Here is a 20842-nt window from a genome sequence, read left to right on the forward strand (position 1 = left end):
GATGGCAACACCTGCATGTGAAATGATATAACCTGGAAGCAGTGGTGAGGAGTGAGACTACAGACACTGGATCCTTGACTGTGAAAATGGAGACGAGGGAAAATGTGTACTATTTTCTCAAGAAAGCTGCACACACAACAATTTTCTTAGATTTCAGAAAGTCAGAGGAAGCAGGGGTGCTTACAGAACATACAATTGGTGTTCCAAAAAGCAGAAAACCCAGGTTTGGGAGGGAAGATAAGCAGTAATGCGGTAGATGAAGAAATGTAGAAATGATAGAAAGTGGCTTATATTGTCTAGTAGATTTGTGGGATCATGTTCATCATACCTTTGGATATAAAAGAATATTATAAGAAATTAAAAGAAATAGCTATATTATTCTGATTGTAAAAAGATGTATTTACCAAGAAAATTCATACAATATGAAAAGTATATGGTAAAAAAAAATCACCTATGAACCATTGTAGGGGACATATATATATACATGTATTAGCAAAATTATAAAAATTGTACATGTATATATATATGTGTGTGTATATATGTGTGTGTGTGTATATATATATATTTACACACACACACTGAGAGAGAGTTTGTTTGGTTTTTTTTTTTTGCTTTTTTTTTTCTTTTGAGACGGAGTCTCATTCTGTTGCCAAGGCTGGAGTGCAGTGGTTCAATCTTGGCTCTCTGCAGCCTCCGCCTCCCAGGTTCAAGCTAGTCTTCTGCCTCAGCCTCCCGAGTAACTGGAATTACAGGCACGCACCACCACACCCAGCTAATTTTTGTATTTTTAGTAGGGACGGGGTTTCACCATATTGGCCAGGCTGGTCTCGAACTCCTGACCTCATGATCTGCCCGCCTCGGCCTCCCAAAGTGCTGGGATTACAGGCGTGAGCCACACCGCCCAGCAGAGAGAGATTTTATATATAAATCATTTATATAATGATCAATATATAACCATATAAACATGATTTTAATGATTTTATTAAATGATTAGAGTGGACTTAATCATGCTAAGAGGTCATTGGAAACCTCAGCAAGAACAGCACACATATATGTATATATGAGTGTGTATAAAGGATCAAATTATGCAGGCTGTTTTGTAATATCTTTCATGTAAATAATCATTCAATGTAATAAATCTATACTTGTTAGTGATGGCTATATAGGTTCTATCCTGTGGAAATACAATTTATTGGCTAGGTGCAATGGCTCAAGCCTGTAATCCCAGCACTTTGGGAGGTCGAGGCAGGGGGATCACCCAAGGGCAGGAGTTTGAAGTTCGAGACTAGCCTAGCCAAAGTGGTGAAACCCCATCTCCACTAAAAATACAAAAAAATTAGCTGGGTGTGGTGGCATACGCCTGTAGTCCCAGCTACTTGGGAGGATGAGGTGGGAGAATTGCTTGAAACTGGGAAGCGGAGGCTGCAGTGAGCCGAGATCATATTACTACACTCCAGCCTGGGCAACAGAGTGAGACTCCGTCCCAAAAAAAAAAAAACAAAAAACAAAAAACAAAAAACAAAAAAACCATTTATTAACTAGTCTATTAATAGATATTTAGGATATCTGCAATTTGGGGCTATTATAAAAATTAGGCATGAGGCCGGGCACAGTGACTCATGCCTGTAATCCCAACACTTTGGGAGGCCGAGGTGGGCGGATCACTTGAGGTAAGAGTTCAAAACCAGCCTGGCCAACATGGCGAAACCCCATTTCTATTAAAAATACAAAAATTAGCTGGGCGTGGTATGGCGCACACCATAATAGCAGCTACTCAGGAGGCTGAGGCAGGAGAATCGCTTGAACCCAGGAGTGGGAGGTTGCAGTAAGCTGAGATCAGGCCACTGCACTCCAGCCTGGGTAACAGAGAAAGACTCCATCTCAGGGAAAAAAAAAAAAAATTAGTCATGAAATATTCTTATATATTCCTATGGAAGGCTGACATATCACCTGTTGTATTGTGATGATTCCTGCTTGGCTCCCACTGCCAGAGACAAACTGCAGATTCCTTCGAGTGGTACTCAGGGCCTCCATTTATCTGTCTCACTTCTGGCCATGCCCCACTCTAATGCTCTGCCCTCCAGCTGTATTTAGACAATAGAAGTGCAGTTTCTGTAATCTTATTTCTCATCTCTAGGGCTTTGCCAGTGTGGTTCTTCTAGCTGGAATACCTTTGTTTCTTTAATTTGTTGAGGACCTCAAGGTCTCAGCTTGGACCTCCCATCGGGAGTGTTTCCCTGGGCTTGCTAAGGTTGTCTTAGTTATTCTTTTCCTCTGATTCCCACAGAACCCTGTACCTGTACTTCGACCTCCCAGGACATTTTAACTCACTTCTTGTTTAGAGTTGTTCCAGAGTGGAGGGAAAAAGCTTCATAAGAGTATGGAAGAACATCTAAATCTCTAAGAGTCTAAGTGCTTGTAACAATGACAACTAAACCACAGCAGAATCAAATGAGTCTGTTAAAAAAAATTTTTAACACTTATTTTTTGAATTAAAGTTTATTAATTGAAACAGATGCTTTTTTGATAGTTCTTAAGTTTCTTTTGGTTTTAAAGTACAAAATCCTCTTCAAAATAGCATAAGATTTAAAAGGGCATTGTACTTGGAAGGATACTGCCCTCTAGTCTAATGGAATCAAAGGGAAAAGAAATGAACACCCAGGCCCCCAGAAGAGTAGAAACCCAAGTGATCTCTTGGCACTTTCTTTATTGCTCCATTCCTGTCTTTCAACCTGCTCTCTCTGGTCACATAAGTCAAGTGTGTAACCCCCGTGCAGTTGTTTATGGAGAAAACATGGAGCAGATATAAAAATAGATGTTAGATGTTTCATCTTGAGTTGACAGAAGCAAAGGGCAGTTCTGAGAGAAGGGTATATGGTTACTGGGCTGATTGAAAGGATAACATAAACAGGAGCTGCTGTAGACTCATCTGGTTTGAAATTAAGTCTGAATCATTTTTACTTAAAGAACATTATGCATGGTAAGCCGTATATTCTGTTTCCGTTGGATTTTGGTCAGATTTAGTCTCTATGCTATAAAAATATATGATTATTGTGGTGCTCTGGGGAAAAAAATCCTATCATGTTCCAAACAAGACAAATGAATGCATTGCCATATAAAATTTGTATGATGATTTTAAATTTTAGGAATACTTAACTATAACAAAGGATAAATGTTTGAGGGGATGGATACCCCATTTTCCATGTCATGATTATTATTATTTTTTTTTTATTTTTTTTTTTTAGCACAAACACATTTCTTTATTAACCAAGGGATGATCCTAATTAATCCAACACACTTTGAAATAGCTACATGTAAAATGTTTGTGATAAAGATAATTGAACACAGTAATGAAAAAAAAAAAAAGAAACAGTATGGAGATTTGCTCATTGAACTGAGCTTGGTCATTCTCTTAGTTAATTCCTGTCCAAAGTGATGATGGAATTTTTATTCTACTTTTTCATAGATCCGAGTACAGGTGACATTGTTCATGACACAGTCCACCACTAATTTCCCATCTTTCAATTTTCTTGTTATTGTGCTTTCCTTCCCATCCCACTCCTGATGCTGAACCAATGCACCATCTGTAAAGCTGCAGACAGTCTGAGTTTTTCTGCCATCAGCTGTGGTTTCTTCAAATTTCTCTCCCAGGGTACAAGAAAACTGTGTTGTTTTCAAAGTGCTCTCAGTTTTTATGGTGAGGTTTTTGCCATCACAAGTGATGATACAGTCTGGCTTCGCCATTGCGCCCATTTTTCGCAAAGCTATTCCCACTCCTAGCTCCTTCATGTATTCATCAAAGCCTTTGCTATCCACCAGGCGCCATCTTCCTTCCAGCTGCTGAACTGTGGCCATGGTGGGCGCGGGCGGGCTGACGTGCAGAGCGGGGTCGGCGTCGGCGTGGCAGCGTGCTGTGAGGTCATGATTATTATGCATTGCGTATCTGTGTCAAAACATCTCATGTACTGCATAAATATATATACCTACTATGTACTGACAAAAATTAAAACTGAAAAAAGGTGCAAGTCCAGTACTACAATGTTAAAAAAGAAAGAATTCTTAACTATAAATCTTTCATATTATAACCTCAGGTTCAAGACTAATAATTCTGTTATGTTTTATTTACAGGTCATGCCTTGACTGCATTGGTAAAAATTCTATCATGTTAGAAAGTCAGATATCTTTATTACCTCCTAAACTTCTGCAACAAGTACTCAAAAAAATAACATTTTGGGCTGCAGCTAATCACCGAGAAGAACAAAGAGTCCAAAAAGAAGAAACAGAATAGAAGTATCAGTGGATCAGTAGCAATTAAATTGTTATATACTCTACTATTTAGTATGTCTTAACATTTTAATCAGACTGTACATTTACACTCCTAAATTGCAGGCTCTATTTAAAGGATAAAATTTGGAATACAAATACTCTGTTAAGTGACTATATGCCATGGGATATATGAAAAAAAGATGTTAATGCAGATTAATTTATATTTGCAAACAAATTTCCTTACAAGCTACAGAACAATTATTCTTTCTGAAAGTAAGTATAGTTATAACAGATTTTAACTCAAATATGTATTCTTTACTGGAAAGATTACATACATTTGAGAATAAGAAATTACTCAAGAACTTCAGAAATCCCCAACGTAATTTCATAAATATATAAATACATGTATGTATGCAAAAACACTACATATACACTTTCAGAAAGAATAAACTTTCTCAAGTCATTTTAAAGTTACCTAAGGTTCTCCTTGAATAACTAATACAGTGGGCCAAATATTATAAAATAGGCAAACACCAGAATGGTATTAAGTATTGAACTCCTGCCCTTTTTGACACTTACCTAGTAAAGTATTTTTAGGCATCATCATAACTTTTCCTCACCTTTATTCGAATAGAGGAATAAATGTCTTCAATTGTCTCTCCATTACCCCTAAGTTATTAGTTTGTCTAGTTTATATATAAAGACCATGCTTTAAAGTACATAAAGTGGAGGTTTATTTATCATACAGGCTTTGAAACATTGAGAAGCAGTATTTTTATTAACTTTTTGAGACATATTAAAATACATTTTGCCTTAGAAGACTGCTTCTAAAGTAATTTTTGTAAGTAATGAGATGGGATGGTAATCTAGTAATTTGACTTTATAGAAACCCCTCAGTTTGGCCCATACCATTCCACAGAGTTGTGCTCAAGACAGATACTGAAAAAATCTCATACCTTCCATTTTATTTTCAGCATTACCATCCCTACAGAAATAGAACACTGTATCTTTATATTCCTAAAAATGGTACTTTTGGCATAATTAAGAAATTTTTCTTCATATTATCACAATCATGCCCTTCCATTGAATTACTAATTACAATTAATTACTAAAAAGCTTGGTATATGAAATTATTCTCCACAATATTACCATGCAAGTTATCTCTGAAATTTAAAATGTTAAAGAAAAATATTTCTATATTGAAATATATATAATTTATAAATGAAGATTATAGTAGTTTGTAGTATTTCATTGAATTTTAGAGAGATATTTCATATATATTTACTGTATTTTGGATGTGTAAAGCTTCTATTTATGTATTGAAATTTTTTTTACATTTTATTTATTGTACAAAGTATATGTGATTACTGTCTTCGTTTTTGTCAGTGTAAAGCAGTCATTAGAATTGATTGTACAAAAAATATTTCATTGTCAGTTTTCATTTTTCTCACTATTTTTAGGCTAACAGATTTAGAAAATGAATCTCACAAGTAATTCACATCTTGGAAATAATTACCTTATTATGCTATGATGCTGATGAACTTTAGCATCAGTCTTTTATATTTAAGGCAAAAATATATCAAAATCTGATTAGATATTGATAGATGACATTGAGCAGAAGGAACACCGTTTTAAAATGGCTTCTGGATTATGTGAATGCCTTCGCCCGCCTCTTAGAAGAGCACCTCTATTTTTAAATGGTGTATTTGGAACATTAAAAGTTGGATTAGCCCCCTCAAAATACACAGTCTGATGGGCTTTAAGAGAATGAAAATCTGGCCAGGTGCAGTGGCTAACGGCTGTAATCCCAGCATTCTGGGAGGCTGAGGCAGGAGGCTTGCTTGAGGCCAGAAATTCAAGACCAACCTGTCTGTTAAAAAAACAAAAAACAAAAACTCAGAATATTACAGTTGTCAGAAAGGATTCTTTTAAGGTTATTATTTTTAGTGTGATATAATAGCACATCAAAATTAGTGTACTTTTTTTCCAAATAGTATTTTTGCAAAAACACCTTTAGAAATATTTTTTAGAGGCTGGGCATGGTGGCTCATGTCTGTAATTCCAGCACTTTGGGGGGCCGTGGTGGACAGATCACTTAAGGCCAGGAGTTCGAGACCAGCCTGGCCAATATGGTAAAACCCTTTCTCTACCAAAAATACAAAAATTAGCTGGGTGTAGTGGCATGCACCTATAGCGCATATATATACACACACACACACACACACACATATCCATCATATATATATGAGATGTGTATATACTTTGGAACTTGTACTGTCAGCTGACACACACACTGATGTTTTCATCAATGTGGGTTTTGTTTTTTTGTTTTTTTTGGAGACAGAGTCTCACTCTGTCACCCAGGCTGGAATGCAGTGGTGTGGTCTCAGCTCACTGCAACCTCCGCCTCCCAGGTTCAAGCAATTCTCGTGCCTCAGTCACCTAAGTAGCTAGGATTACAGGTGTGTGCCACCACGCCCAGCACTAATTTTTGTATTTTTAGTAGAGACGGGGTTTTGCCGTGTTGGCCAGGCTGGTCTCAAACTCCTAACCTCAAGTGATCCGCCTGCCTTGGCCTTCCAAAGTGCTGGGATTACAGGCATGAGCCACCATGCCCAGCCACCAGTGTGTTATTTAAACATGTATGTGAGAGAAATAAAGTCACTGTGATAGAATAATTGTCAGGGTAGTGCATACTATTGATGAATTAAAATTTAGATTTCAGAATTTCTGGGAGGAAAAGCAATTTTAAGGAGCAGATGATCCCCATACCCACGTTTTTTGGTGCCTCTTTCCATTGTATTAATTTAATTCTTTTGGAATTTCCACTTTGATGAAGTTGCCATACAGTCCAGCATGTGGGCACAGCATGATTTTTTCAAATCATTCAATGTCTGTTGTTTACATTATGGCTCATTCTTGGTATTGTATATTCTATGGGTTTTGACATGTATATAAGGACATGTATTCACCAGTGTAGTATCATACAAAATAGTTTCACTGCCCTAAGAAATCCTCTGTGCTCTGCCTGTTCATTCCTCCCTCTTCTCTAACCCCTAGAAACCACTGACCTTTTTACTGTTTACATAGTTCTGTCTTTTCCAGAATGTCATATAGTCATACTGGCTTCTTCACTTAGCAGTATGCATTTACATTTCTTCCATTTATCTTCAAAGCTTTATAGCTCATTTCTTTTTAGAGTTGAATAATATTCCATTGTCTGAATTACCACAGTTTATCCATTCATCTACTGAAAACCATCTTGGTTGCTTCCAAGTTTTGGCAATTAGGAATAAAGCTGCTATAAACATCTGTGTGCAAGGTTTTGTATAGACATAAGTTTTCAGTTCATTTGGATCAATACCAAGGATCAAGATGGTTGAATCATATGGTAAGAATATATTTAGTTTATTAAGAAACCACCAGACTGCCTTCCAAAGTTTCTATACTCGATGAATGAGAGTTCCTGTTGCTTCACATCCTTGCCGGCATTTGGTATTGTCAGTGTTTTGGGTTTCTTTGTTCTTTGTTCTAGTAGATATGTAGTGGTATCATATTGTTTTAATTTGCTATTTCCTAATGACATAGGATGTTGACATTTTTCATATGCTGACTTGCCATCTATATATCCTTTTTGGCGAGGTGTCTGTTCAGGTCTTTTGCTCATTTTTCAATCAGGTTATTCATTTTCTTATTGTTACGTTTTAGGAATTCTTTGTATATTGTAGATAACAGCCCTTTATCAGCAGTGACTTGCAAAATTTTCTCCCAGTCTGTGGCTTCACTTCCAAGTCTCTTAACATTGTCTTTCACAGAGCAAGTCCATCTCATCAGTTCTTTATTTCATGGACTGTGCTTTGGTGGTGTATCTGAAGTCATCACCAAACCCAAGATTATCTAGGTTTTCTCTTCTACAAATGTTACAGTTTTATGTTTTACGTTTAGGTCAGTGGCCCATTTTGAGTTAATTTTTTTTTAAGGATGTAAGGTGTTTGTCTAGATTCATATTTTTGTTTGTCACTGTCCAGTTGTTCCAGCACCACTTGTTGAAAAGACTATCTTTGCTTCATTAATATTGCCTTTGCTCCTTTGTCAAAGATCAGTTTACTATATTCATGTGGACCTATTCCTAAGATCTCCATTCTGCTGCATTTGCTTATTCTTTTTTTTTTTTTTTTTTTTTTTTTTGAGGCGGAGTGTAGCTCTGTCGCCCAGGCTGGAGTGCAGTGGCCGGATCTCAGCTCACTGCAAGCTCCGCCTCCCGGGTTCACGCCATTCTCCGGCCTCAGCCTCCCGAGTAGCTGGGACTACAGGCGCCCGCCACCTCGCCCGGCTGGTTTTTTGTATTTTTTAGTAGAGACGGGGTTTCACCGTGTGAACCAGGATGGTCTCGATCTCCTGACCTCGTGATCCGCCCGTCTCGGCCTCCCAAAGTGCTGGGATTACAGGCGTGAGCCACCGCGCCCGGCCGCATTTGCTTATTCTTTTGCCAGTACTACGCTGTCTTTAATACTGTCACTTTGTGGCAAGTCTTGAAGTTGGGTAGTGGCAGTCCTCTGATGTTCTCTTTCAATATTTTAGATCTTTTGCATTTCCATATTAATTTTAGAATCAATTTGTCAATATGTACAAAATAACTTGCTGGAATTGTTACTGGGATTGCATTGAATCTGTAGATCAAGTGAGGAAGTACCGATATTTATTTATTTATTTATTTATTTATTTATTTATTTATTTAGAGATGGAGTCTCGCTCGTCACCCAGCCTGGAGTGCAATGGCACAATCTTGGCTCACTGTAACCTCTGACTCCTGGTTTCAAGCAATTCTCCTGCCTCAGCCTCCTGAGAAGCTGGGATTACAGGCGCACAACACCACACCCGGCTAATTTTTGTATTTTAGTAGAGACGGGGTTTACATGTTGATCAGGCTAGTCTCGAACTCCTGACCTCTTGATCTGCCTGCCTTGGCCTCCCAAAGTGCTGGGATTACAGGCATGAGCTACCGCACCCAGCCAGAACTGATAACAGTAAACCTCCTGTCCATGAATATGGAATATATCTCCAATTATTTAGATGTTCTTTGAAGATTTTCATCCAAGTTTTGTGCATATTTTGTTAGACTTATACCTATGTATTTCATTTTGGGTGTTGCTAACATAATGCTAATGTGTTTTTAATTTCAAATTTCACTTACTCATTGCTGGTATAGGAAAATGATTGGCTGTTATATATTAATTCTGTATCCTGAAACCTTGCTATAATTGCTTATTAGTTCCAGGAGGGATTTTCTGGTCAGATTTTCCACATAGATGGTCATGTCATCTGCTAACAAAGACAGTTTTATTTCTTCCATCCCAATCTGTATAAAATTTCCTTTTCTTGTCTTATTGCATTGACTAAGACTTCCAATATGATGTTGGAAATCAGTGGTGAGAGAGGACATCCTTACTTTGTTCCTGATCTTAAGGGAAAGTTTTGAGTTTCTCACCATTATATCTGATGTTAGCATAGGTATTTTGTAGATGTTCTTCATTAAGTTGAGGAGATTCCTGTCTATTCCTAGTTTGCTGAGAGTTCTTATCATGAATGGGTGTTGGATTTTGTCCAGTGCTTTTCCTGCATCTATTGATATGCTCATGTGATTGATTATGTAAATTGATTTTCTTTTTTTGTTGTTGTTGAGACCCAGTCTCGCTCTGTTGCCCAGGCTGGAGTGCAGTGATGCAATTTTGGCTCACTGCATCCTCCACCTCCCAGGTTCAAGTGATTCTCCTGCCTCAGCCTCCCAAGTAGCTGGGATTACAGGCTCCTGCCACCACGCTGGGCTAATTTTTGTACTTTTTAATAGCGACAGGAGTTCACTACGTTGGCCAGGCTGGTCTCGAACTCCGGAGCTCAAGTGATCTGCCCACCTTGGCCTCCCAAAGTGCTGGGATTACAGGCGTGAGCCACTGCACCTGGCCGTTAATTGATTTTCAAATGTTAAACCAGCCTTGCATATCTGGGATAAATCCTACTCAGCTGTGGTATATAATTCTTTTTGCACAGGATTTGCTAATACAGATGTTCCTCAACTTTTGTTGGTGTTAAGTCCCAATAAACCCATTGTAAATTGAAAATATAAATCAAAAAATGCATAGTACACCTAACCTACCAAACATCATAGCTTAGCCTAGCCTACCTTAAACACGTTCAGAATACTGGCCAGGCATGGTGGATCACATCCATAATCCCAGCACTTTGGGAGGCCAAGGTTTGCAGATCATAAAGTCAGGACATCGAGACCATCCTGGCCAACATGGTGAAAAGCTGTCTCTATTAAAATACAAAAAAGTTAGCCAGGTGTGGTGGCATGTGCCTGTAGTCCTAGCTACTTGGGAGGCTGAGGCAGGGCAATCACTTGAACCTGGGAAATGGAGGTTGCAATGAGCCAAGATTGGGCCACTGCACTCCAGCCTGGTGACAGAGCAAGACTCCGTCTCAAAAAAAAAAAAAAAAAAAACTGAGAATACTTATATTAGCCTATTGTTGGGCAAAATAATCTAAGACAAATCCTATTTTATAATAAATTGTTGAATATATTGAATACAGTATAGTACAGTATTCATTGTTTACCCTCATCATCGCATGGCTGATTGGGAGCTGCAGGTTACCACAGCTGCCCAGCGTAAGCAAGTATGATATTGCATATAACTAGCCCAGGAAAAGATCAAAAATCAAAATTTGAAGTACTATTTCTACTTAATGGTTATTACAGTCACACCATCATAAAGTCAAAAATCTTTAAGTAGAACCATAGTAAGTTAGGGATTGTTTGTATTTTGTTGAGAATTTTTGCATCTGTATTTATGAGGGATATTAGTCTGTAGCTTTCTTACACTGTCTTTGCCTGGCTTTGATATTAGGGTAATGCTGGCCTCATGTAATTAATTAAGAAATATTTTCTCAGGCCAGGCACAGTGGCTCACACCTGTAATCTCAGCACTTTGGGAGGCTGAGATGGGTGGATCACTTGAGGTCAGGAGTTCGAGACTAGCCTGGCCAACATGGTGAAGCCCCGTCTCTACAAAAAATACAAAAAATTAGCCAGGTGTGGTGGCAGACGCCTGTAATCCCAGCTACTCAGGAGGCTGAAGCATAAGAATTGCTTGAACCCGGGAGGCAGAGGTTGCAGTGAGCCAGGATCGTATCATTGCGCTCCAGCCTAGGAGATGAGCGAAACTACATCTCAAAAAAAAAAAAAAAAAAAAAAAGAAGAAGAAGAAGAAGAAAGAAGTGTTTTCTCTGACTCTAATCTTCTGAAAGAGATTATAGAGAATTGGGGTGTTAAAGTCTCCAGCTATTATTGTATTGGGGTCTGTCTCTCTCTTTAGCTCTACTAATATTTACCTTAAACATCTGGGTGCTCCAGTGTTGAGTGCATAGATATTTAATTGTTGGCCAGGCGTGGTGGCTCATGCCTGTAATCCCAGCACTTTGGGAAGCTGAGGCAGGTGGATCACCTGAGGTCAGGAGTTTGAGACCATCTTAGCCAACATGGTGAAACCCTGTCTCTAGTAAACATACAAAAATTAGCCGGGCATGGTAGCACATGCCTGTAGTCCCAGCTACTTGGAAGGCTGAGGCAGGAGAATCACTTGAACCCGGGAGGCAGAGGTTGCCGTGAGCCGAGATGGTGCCACTGCACTCCAGCCTGGCAAGAGAGCAAGAGTCTATCTCAATAAAACAAAATAAAATTGTTATATCCTCTTGCTAAATTGACCCCTTTATCATTTATATAATGACTTTGTCCCTTACAGTTTTTGTTGTGAAATTTATTTTGTCTGAATAAGCATAGCTTCTCCTGCTCTTTTGTTTGTTTGTTTCCATTGGCATGGAACATCTTTTTCCATTCCTTTATTTTCAGACTGTGTGTCTTTATAGGTGAAGTGCATTTCTTCCAGGCAACAGATCATTGAGTCTTTTTTTTTTTTTTAATTCATTCAGCCACTATATGTCTTTTGATTAGAGACTTTAGTCCATTTACACTCAATGTTATTATTGATAAGTCAGGACTTATTCCTGCCATTTTGTTATTTGTTCTCTGGTTCTTTTGTTTCTCTTCTTTCTTTCTTGTCTTCCTTTTAGTAAAGATGATTTTCTCTGGTGGTATGAATAAATTTCTTGCTTTTTATTTTTTGTGTTTCTGTTATATGTTTTTTGATTTGAGGTTACCATGAAGCTTGCAGATACTGTCTTAAAACCTATTATTTTAAGCTGATAGCTACTTAACACTGCTTGCATAAACTAACAAGCAAAAGGAAAACTAATAAAATCTCTACATTTTAACTTCATTCCCCAGCTTTTTAACTTATCTCATCTATTTATTATTGTCCTATATATGTCTTGAAAGTTTGTCCTAGTGATTATTTTTGACTAGTTCATTGTTGTCTTTCTACTTAAGAGTAGTTTGCACACCACAGTTACAGTGTTATAATAGTCTGTGTTTTTCTGTGTATTTACTATTACCAGTGAGTTTAGTACTTTCAGATGATTTTTTACTGCTCACTGACATCCTTTTCTTTCTGAATTGAAGTACTCCCTTTAGCATTTCTTGTAGGACAGGTCTGGTACTGATAAAATCCCTCAGCTCTTGTTTGTGTGGAGAAGTCTTTATTTCTCCTTCATGTTTGATGGATATTTTCACTGGACATACTATTCTAGGGCAAAAGGGTTTTTTTCCCTTCAGAATTTAATTTTTTTCTTTTTTTATTATACTTTAAGTTCTGGGGTACATGTGCAGAACGTGCAGGATTGTTACATAGGTATACACGTGCCATGGTGGTTTGCTGCACCCATCAACCCATCATCTACGTAAGGTATTTCTAATGCTATCCTCCCCCAGCCCCCCACTCCCAACAGGCCCTGGTATGTGATGTTCCCCTTGCTGTGTCCATGTGTTCTCATTGTTCAACTCCCACTTATGAGTGAGAACATGGTTGTGTTTGGTTTTCTGTCCTTGTGTTAGTTTGCTGAGAATGATGGTTTCCAGTTTCATACAGGTCCCTGCAAAGGACATGAACTCATCCTTTTTTATGGCTGCATAGTATTCCATGGTGTATATGTGCCACATTTTCTTTATTCAGTCTATCATTGATGGGTATTTGGGTTGGTTCCAAGTCTTTGCTATTGTGAATAGTGCCACAATAAACATACATGTGCATGTGTCTTTATAGTAGAATGATTTATAATCCTTTGGGTATATACCCAGTAATGGAATTGCTGGGTCAAATGGTATTTCTAGTTCTAGATCCTTGAGGAATTGCCACACTTGTCTTCCACAATGGTTGAACTAATTTACAATCCCACCAACAGTGTAAAAGTGTCTCTATTCCTCCACATCCTCTCCAGCATCTGTTGTTTCCTGACTTTTTAATGATCGCCATTCTAACTGGTGTGAGATGGTATCTCATTGTGGTTTTGATTTGCATTTCTCTAATGACCAGTGATGATGAGCTTTTTTTCATATGTTTGTTGGCCACATAAATGTCTTTTTTTGAGAAATGTCTGTTCATATTCTTGACCCGCTTTTTGATGGGGTGGTTTGTTTTCTTCTTGTAAATTTGTTTACGTTCTTTGTAGATTCTGGATATTAGCCCTTTGTCAGATGGATAGGTTGCAAAAATTTTCTCCCATTCTACAGGTTGCCTGTTCACTGTGATGATAGTTTGCTTTGCTGTGCAGAAGCTCTTTAGTTTAATTAGATCCCATTTGTCAATTTTGGCTTTTGTTGCCATTGCTTTTGGTGTTTTAGTCATGAAGTCTTTGCCCATGCCTATGTCCTGAATTGCCTCGGTTTTCTTCTAGGGTTTTTATGGTTTTAGGTCTTACATTTAAGTCTTTAATCCACCTTGAGTTAGTTTTTGTATAATAAGTAAGGAAGGGGTCCAGTTTCAGTTTTCTCCATATGGCTAGCCAGTTTTCCCAACACCATTTATTAAATAGGGCATCCTTTCCCCATTGCTTGTTTTTGTCAGGTTTGTCAAATATCAGATGGTTGTAGATGTGTGGTGTTATTTCTGAGGCCTCTATTCTGTTCCATTGGTCTATATATCTGTTTTGGTAGCAGTACCATGCTGTTTTGGTTACTGTAGACTTATAGTATATTTTAAAGTCAGGTAGCATGATGCTTCCAGCTTTGTTCTTTTTGCTTAGGATTGTCTTGGCTATATGGGCTCTTTTTTGGTTCCATATGAAATTTAAAGTAGTTTTTTCTAATTCTGTGAAGAAAGTCAATAATAGCTTGATGGGGATAGCATTGAACCTGTAAATTACTTTGGGCAGTATGACCATTTTCACAATATTAATTCTTCCTATCCATGAGCATGGAATGTTTTTCTATTTATTTGTGTCCTCAATTATTTCCTTGAGCAGTGGTTTGTAGTTCTCCTTGAAGAGGTCCTTCACATCCCTTGTAAGCTGTATTCCTAGGTATTTTACTGTCTTTGTAGCAATTGTGAATGGGAATTCACTCATAATTTGGCCCTCTGTTTGTCTGTTACTGGTGTCTAGGAATGCTTGTGATTTTTACACATTGATTTTGTATCCTGAGACTTTGCTGAAGTTGCTTATCGACTTAAGGAGGTTTTGGACTGAGACGATGGGGTTTTCTTTCTTTTCTTTTCTTTTCTTTCTTTTTTTTTTTTTTTTGAGACAGAGTTTTTGCTCTTGTTGCCCAGGCTGGAGTGCAATGGCGCAATCTCGGCCAACTGCAACCTCCACCTCCTGGGTTCAAGCTATTCTCCTGCTTCAGCCTCCCAAGTAGCTGGGATTACAGGCATGTGCCTCCATGTCCAGCTAATTTTGTATTTTTAGTAGAGACGGGGTATCTCCATGTTGGTCAGGCTGGTCTTGAACTCCCGACCTCAGGTGATCCACCTGCCTCAGCCTCCCGAAGTGCTGGGATTACAGGTGTGAGCCACTGTACCTGGCTGACGATGGGGTTTTCTAAATATACAATCATCTCATCTGCAAACAGAGACAATTTGACTTCCTCTTTTCCTATTTGAATGCCCTTTATTTCTTTCTCTTGCCTGATTGCCCTGGCCAGAACTTCCAATACTGTGTTCAATAGAAGTGGTGAGAGAGGGCATCCTTGTCTTGTGCCAGTTTTCAAAGGGAATATTTCCAGTTTCTGTCCATTCCATATGATATTGGCTGTGGGTTTGTCATAAATAGCTCTTATTATTTTGAGATACGTTCCATCAATACCTAATTTATTGAGAGTTTTTACCTTGAAGGGGTGTTGAATTTTATCAAAAGACTTTTCTGCATCTGAGATAATCATGTGGTTTTTGTCATTGGTTCTGTTTATATGCTGGATTACGTTTATTGATTTGCATATGTTGAACCAGCCTTGCATCCCAGGGATGAAGCCAACTTAGTCATGGTGGATAAGCTTTTAGATGTGCTGCTGGATTCGGTTTGTCAGTATTTTATTGAGGATTTTTGCATCGATATTCATCAGGGATATTGGCCTGAAATTTTCTTTTTTTTTTGTTGTGTCTCTGCCAGGTTTTGGTATCAGGGTGATGCTGGCCTCCTAAAATGAGTTAAGGAGGATTCCCTCTTTTTGTATTGTTTGGAATAGTTTCAGAAGGAATGGTACCAGCTCCTCTTTGTACCTCTAGTAGAATTCAGCTGTGAATCCATCTCGTGCTGGACTTTTTTTGGTTGGTCAGCTGTTAATTACAGCCTCAATTTTAGAACTTGCTGTTGGTCTATTCAGTGATTTGACTTCTTCCTGGTTTAGTCTTGGGAGGGTGTATGTGTCCAGAAATTTATCCATATCTTCTAGGTTTTCTAGTTTATTTGCCTAGAGGTGTTTATAGTATTCTCTGATGGTAGTTTGTATTTCTGTGGGATCAGTGGTGATATCCCCTTTATCATTTTTTATTGCATCTATTTGATTCTTCTCTCTTTTCTTCTTTATTCGTCTGGCTAGCAGTCTATCTGTTTTGTTGACTTTTCAAAAAACCAACTCCTGGATTTATTGATTTTTTGTGTGTTTTTGTGTCTCTGTCTCCTTCAGTTCTGCTCTGATCTTAGTTATTTCTTTTCTTCTGCTAGGTTCTGAATTTGTTTGCCCTTGCTTCTCTAGTTCTTTTAATTGTGATGTTAGAGTGTCAATCTTACATCTTTCCTCCTTTCTTTTGTGGGCATTTAGTGCTATAAATTTCTGTCTAAACACTGCTTTAAATGTGTTTCAGAGATTCTGGTATGTTGTGTCTTTGTTCTCATTAGTTTCAAAGAACATCTTTATTTCTCCCTTCATTTCATTATTTACCCAGTAGTTATTCAGGAGCAAGTTGTTCAGTTTCCATATAGTTGTGCGGTTTTGAGTGAGTTTTGTTTGTTTGTTTGTTTGTTTGTTTGTTGGTTGTTTTTGAGACAAAGTCTTGCTCTGTCACCTCGGCTGGAGTGCAGTGGCATGATCTCAGCTCACTACAATCTCCACCTCCCGGGTTCAAGTGATTCTCCTGCCTCAGCCTCCCAAGTAACTGAGATTACAGGTGCCCGCCACCACGCCCAGCTAATTTTGTATTTTTAGTAGAGACAGGGTTTCACCATGTTGGCCAGGATGGTCTCAAACTCCTAACCTCATGATCCACCCGTCTCGGCCTCTCAACGTGCTGGGATTACAGGCATGAGCCACAGCACCCAGCCTTGAGTGAGTTTCTTAATCCTGAGTTCTAATTTGATTGCAATGTGGTCTGAAAGACCGTTATGATTTCCATTCTTTTGCATTTGCTGAGGAGTGTTTTACTTTCAGTTATGTGGTCAATTTTAGAATAAGTGTGATATGGTACTGAGAAGAATGTATATTCTGTTGATTGGGGGTGGAGAGTTCTGTGGGTATCTGTTAGGTTTGCTTGGTCCAGAACTGAGTTCAGGTCCTGAATATTCTTGTTAATTTTCTGTCTCATTGATCTGTCTGATATTGACAGTGTGGTGTTAATGTCTCCCACTATTATTGTGTGGGAGTCTAAGTGTCTTTGTAGGTCTCTAAGAACTTGCTTTATGATCTGGTTCCTCCTGTATTGGGTGCATATATATTTAGGATAGTTGGCTCTTCTTATTGAATTGATCCCTTTACCATTTTATAATGCCCTTCTTTGTCTCTTTCAATCTTTGTTGGTTTAAAGTCTGTTTTATCAGAAACTAGGATTGCAGAAACCCTGCTTTTTTTGCTTTCCATTTGCTTGGTAATATTCCGCCATCCCTTTATTTTGAGCCTCTGTGTGTCTTTGCACATGAGATGGGTCTCCTGAATACAGCACACTGATGGGTCTTGACTCTATTCAATTTGCCAGTCTGTGTCTTTTCATTGGGGCATTTATCCCGTTTACATTTAAGGTTAATGTTGTCATGTGTGAATTTGATCCTATCATTATGATGCTAGCTGGTTATTTTGCCCATTAGTTGATACAGTTTCTTCATAGCATCAACGGCCTTTACAATTTGGTATGTTTTTGCAGTGGCTGGTACTAGTTTTTCCTTTCCATATTTAGTGCTTCCTTTAGGAGCTCTTGTAAGGCAGGCCTGGTGGTGACAAAATCTCTCAGCATTTGCTTGTCTGTAAAGGATTTTATTTCTCCTTTGCTTATTAAGCTTAGTTTGGCTGGATATGAAATTCTGGGTTGAAAATTCTTTTCTTTAAGAATGTCAAATATTGGCCCCCACTCTCTTCTGGCTTGTAGGGTTTCTGCAGAGAGATCTGCTGTTAGTCTGATGGGTTTCACTTTGTCGGTAACCCGACCTTTCTCTCTGGCTGCTCTTAACATTTTTTCCTTCATTTAAACTTTGGTGAATCTGACAATTATGTGTCTCGGAGTTGCTCTTCTCAAGGAGTATCTTTGTGGCGTTCCCTATATTTCCTGAATTTTAATGTTGGCCTGCCTTGCTAGGTTGGGGAAGTTCTCCTGGATAATAGCCTGAAGGGTGTTTTCCAACTGATTCCATTCTCCCTGTCACTTTCAGGTACATCAATCAAACATAGATTTGGTCTTTTTACATAGTCCCATATTTCTTGGAGGCTTTGTTCGTTCCTTTTCATTATTTTTTCTCTAATCTTGTCTTGATGCTTTATTTCATTAAGTTGATCTTCAGTCTCTGATATCCTTTCTTCTGCTTGATTGATTTTGCTAGTGATACTTGTATATGCTTCATGAAGTTCTTGTGCTGTGTTTTTCAACTCCATCAGGTTGTTTATGTTCTTCTCTAAACTGGTTATTCTAGTTAGCAATTCATCTAACCCTTTTTCAAGGTTCTTAGCTTCCTTGCATTGGGTTAGAACATGCTCCTTTAGCTGGGAGGAGTTTGTTATTACCCACCTTCTGAAGTGTACTTGTGTCAACTTGTCAAACTCATTCTCCATCCAGCTTTGTTCCCTTTCTGGCGAGGAGTTATGATCCTCTGGAGGAGAAGAGGCATTCTGGTTTTTGTAATTTTCAGCCTTTTTGCGCTGTTTCTCCCCATCTTCATGGATTTATCTACCTTTGGTCTTTGATGTTGGGGACCTTCGGATGGGGTCTCTGAGTGGACACCCTTTTTGTTGATATTGATGCTATTCCTTTCTGTTTGTTAGTTTTCCTTCTGACAGTCACGCCCCTCTGCTTCAGGTCTACTGAAGTCTACTGGAGGTCCATTCCAGATGCTGTTTGCCTGGGTATCACCAGCAGAGGCTGCAGAACAGTAAAGATTGCTGCCTGTTCCTTCCTCTGGAAACTTCGTCCCAGACGGGCACCTGCCATATGCCAGCCAGAGCTCTCCTGTATGAGGTGTCTCCCAGTCAGGAGACACGGGGGTCAGGAACTCACTTGAGGAGGCAGTCTGTTCCCGAGCAGAGCTCAAATGCTGTGCTGGGAGATCCGCTGCTCTCTTCAGAGCCATCAGGCAAGGACCTTTAAGTCTGCTGAAGCTGTGTCCACAGCCGCCCTTTCCCCCAGGTGCTCTGTCTCAGGGAGAGGGTTTTTTTGTTTTTTGAGATGGAGTCTCGCTCTGTCACCCAGGCTGGAGTGCAGTGGCACTATCTCGGCTCACTGCAACCTCCATGTCCTGGGTTCAAGCAATTCTTCGGCCTCAGCCTCCCAAGTAGCTGGGATTACAGGCGCCCACCACCACGCCCGGGTAATTTTTGTATTTTTTAAGTAGTGATGGGGTTTCACCATGTCGATCAGCTGGTCTCGAACTCCTGACCTCAAGTGATCCACCCACCTCGGCCTCCCAAACTCCTGGGATTATAGGCATGAGACAGTGCGCCAGGCTGACTTAAGTGAAGAAAATCTGGCCTAACACAGATACATAGTTAGAAAAGAGAGTTCCTTAAGGAGCCCCTGAAAAGATCTCCAGGTACCCACAGGGCTTGGAACTATACTTTGATACACTGAGAAACTCTGCTTAGAATAAAACTAATTAATGTGTTTCAGAGACTCTTTTTGTTGTTACTGTTCTAAGTAGGATAAAAGTATGGTTTGAAACATAAATAGTAAATCAAAGTGGATATTATAGTATTTTATTAAATGGCATTTATATATGAAATATAGGCTGGGCGCGGTGGCTCACACCTGTAATCCCAGCATGTTGGGAGGCCAAGGTGGGCAGATCACGAAGTCAGGAGATTGAGACCCATCCTGGCCAACATGTTGAAACCCCATCTCTCCTAAAAATACAAAAATTAGCCAGGCAAGGTGGCGTTAGCCTGTAGTCTCAGCTACTCGGGAGGCTGAAGCAGGAGACTCACTTAAACCTGGTGGGGGCAGAAGTTGCAGTGAGCCAAGATGGTGCCACTGCACTCCAGCCTGGGTGACAGAGCGAGACTCCACCTAAAATAAATTAATAAATAAATACACACACACACATATTCAACATATCTTTGACTCTAGGTAAAGATGTATTGATTTATGCATCCAGAAATGTTTATGGTACTATATTTAGTCCCTTAGAAGCTGTGGCCCCTATGGTTCTAAGGATAGAATGTAGTGGGTAGAAACTTAGGGGATGTTAGTGATTATTATTATATTTAAAATGCCACAGGAGTGAAGCAATGATCTGATTCAAAGAGGGACTCTTTTATAAGGATTTTGAATGTATGATATTAGAAAATATTCCTCAGTCTAATCCTGATAATGGTAATCTCTTCCATTACCATGGTAACCCACTCATACCTGTGACAAATATTTTCTGAGTGCCTCTGTTGGGGAAACAGAATTAAAAACAAAATATTTTCCAAACCCAGAAAGCCTTTCCACAAAGGTAGTTGAGAAAGCGCTTTCATTTTTTGAATAAGCATTAAACCAGAATGTGATGTCCATCACAGGCAATCTGCTAAGAGATTGCAAGGACAAAGAAATCTCACCTTTTCATATAGCCAAGCAGATACAAAGCATTACATACACGGTCTCAAGAAAAACAATAACTAGTCTTCCAGTAAGAGGACTTAACAGTACCACTTGTCACACACAGTTCATCCTCGATTCACCTGATAAGGTGACTGTGTTAGCTGATTAGCTGTATTCAGAGGAAAAGCAAATTTCTC

General features: G+C 39.0%; 2 protein-coding genes across 2 annotated transcripts in view; one reads left to right on the forward strand and one right to left on the reverse strand.

Moving 5' to 3' along the window:
• Positions 1–8399, forward strand: part of KLHDC1 (kelch domain containing 1) — a 64531-nt gene extending 56132 nt beyond the window's left edge. Inside the window, exon 13 of the mRNA XM_073010966.1 lies at positions 4129–8399. Within this exon, the coding sequence (XP_072867067.1) occupies positions 4129–4288 (160 nt within the window). The 3' untranslated portion in view covers positions 4289–8399. The remainder of the gene's footprint in view (positions 1–4128) is intronic.
• LOC119619018 (fatty acid-binding protein 5) lies at positions 3218–3925 on the reverse strand. Its single transcript, XM_037983935.2, has one exon. The coding sequence runs from the start codon at positions 3853–3855 to the stop codon at positions 3448–3450; it is 408 nt and encodes a 135-aa protein (XP_037839863.1). The 5' UTR covers positions 3856–3925; the 3' UTR covers positions 3218–3447.
• Positions 8400–20842: the final 12443 nt, after the last annotated feature.

This window comes from Chlorocebus sabaeus, chromosome 24 (genome assembly GCF_047675955.1).
Source record: "Chlorocebus sabaeus isolate Y175 chromosome 24, mChlSab1.0.hap1, whole genome shotgun sequence".
Taxonomy (NCBI): Eukaryota; Metazoa; Chordata; class Mammalia; order Primates; family Cercopithecidae; genus Chlorocebus; species Chlorocebus sabaeus.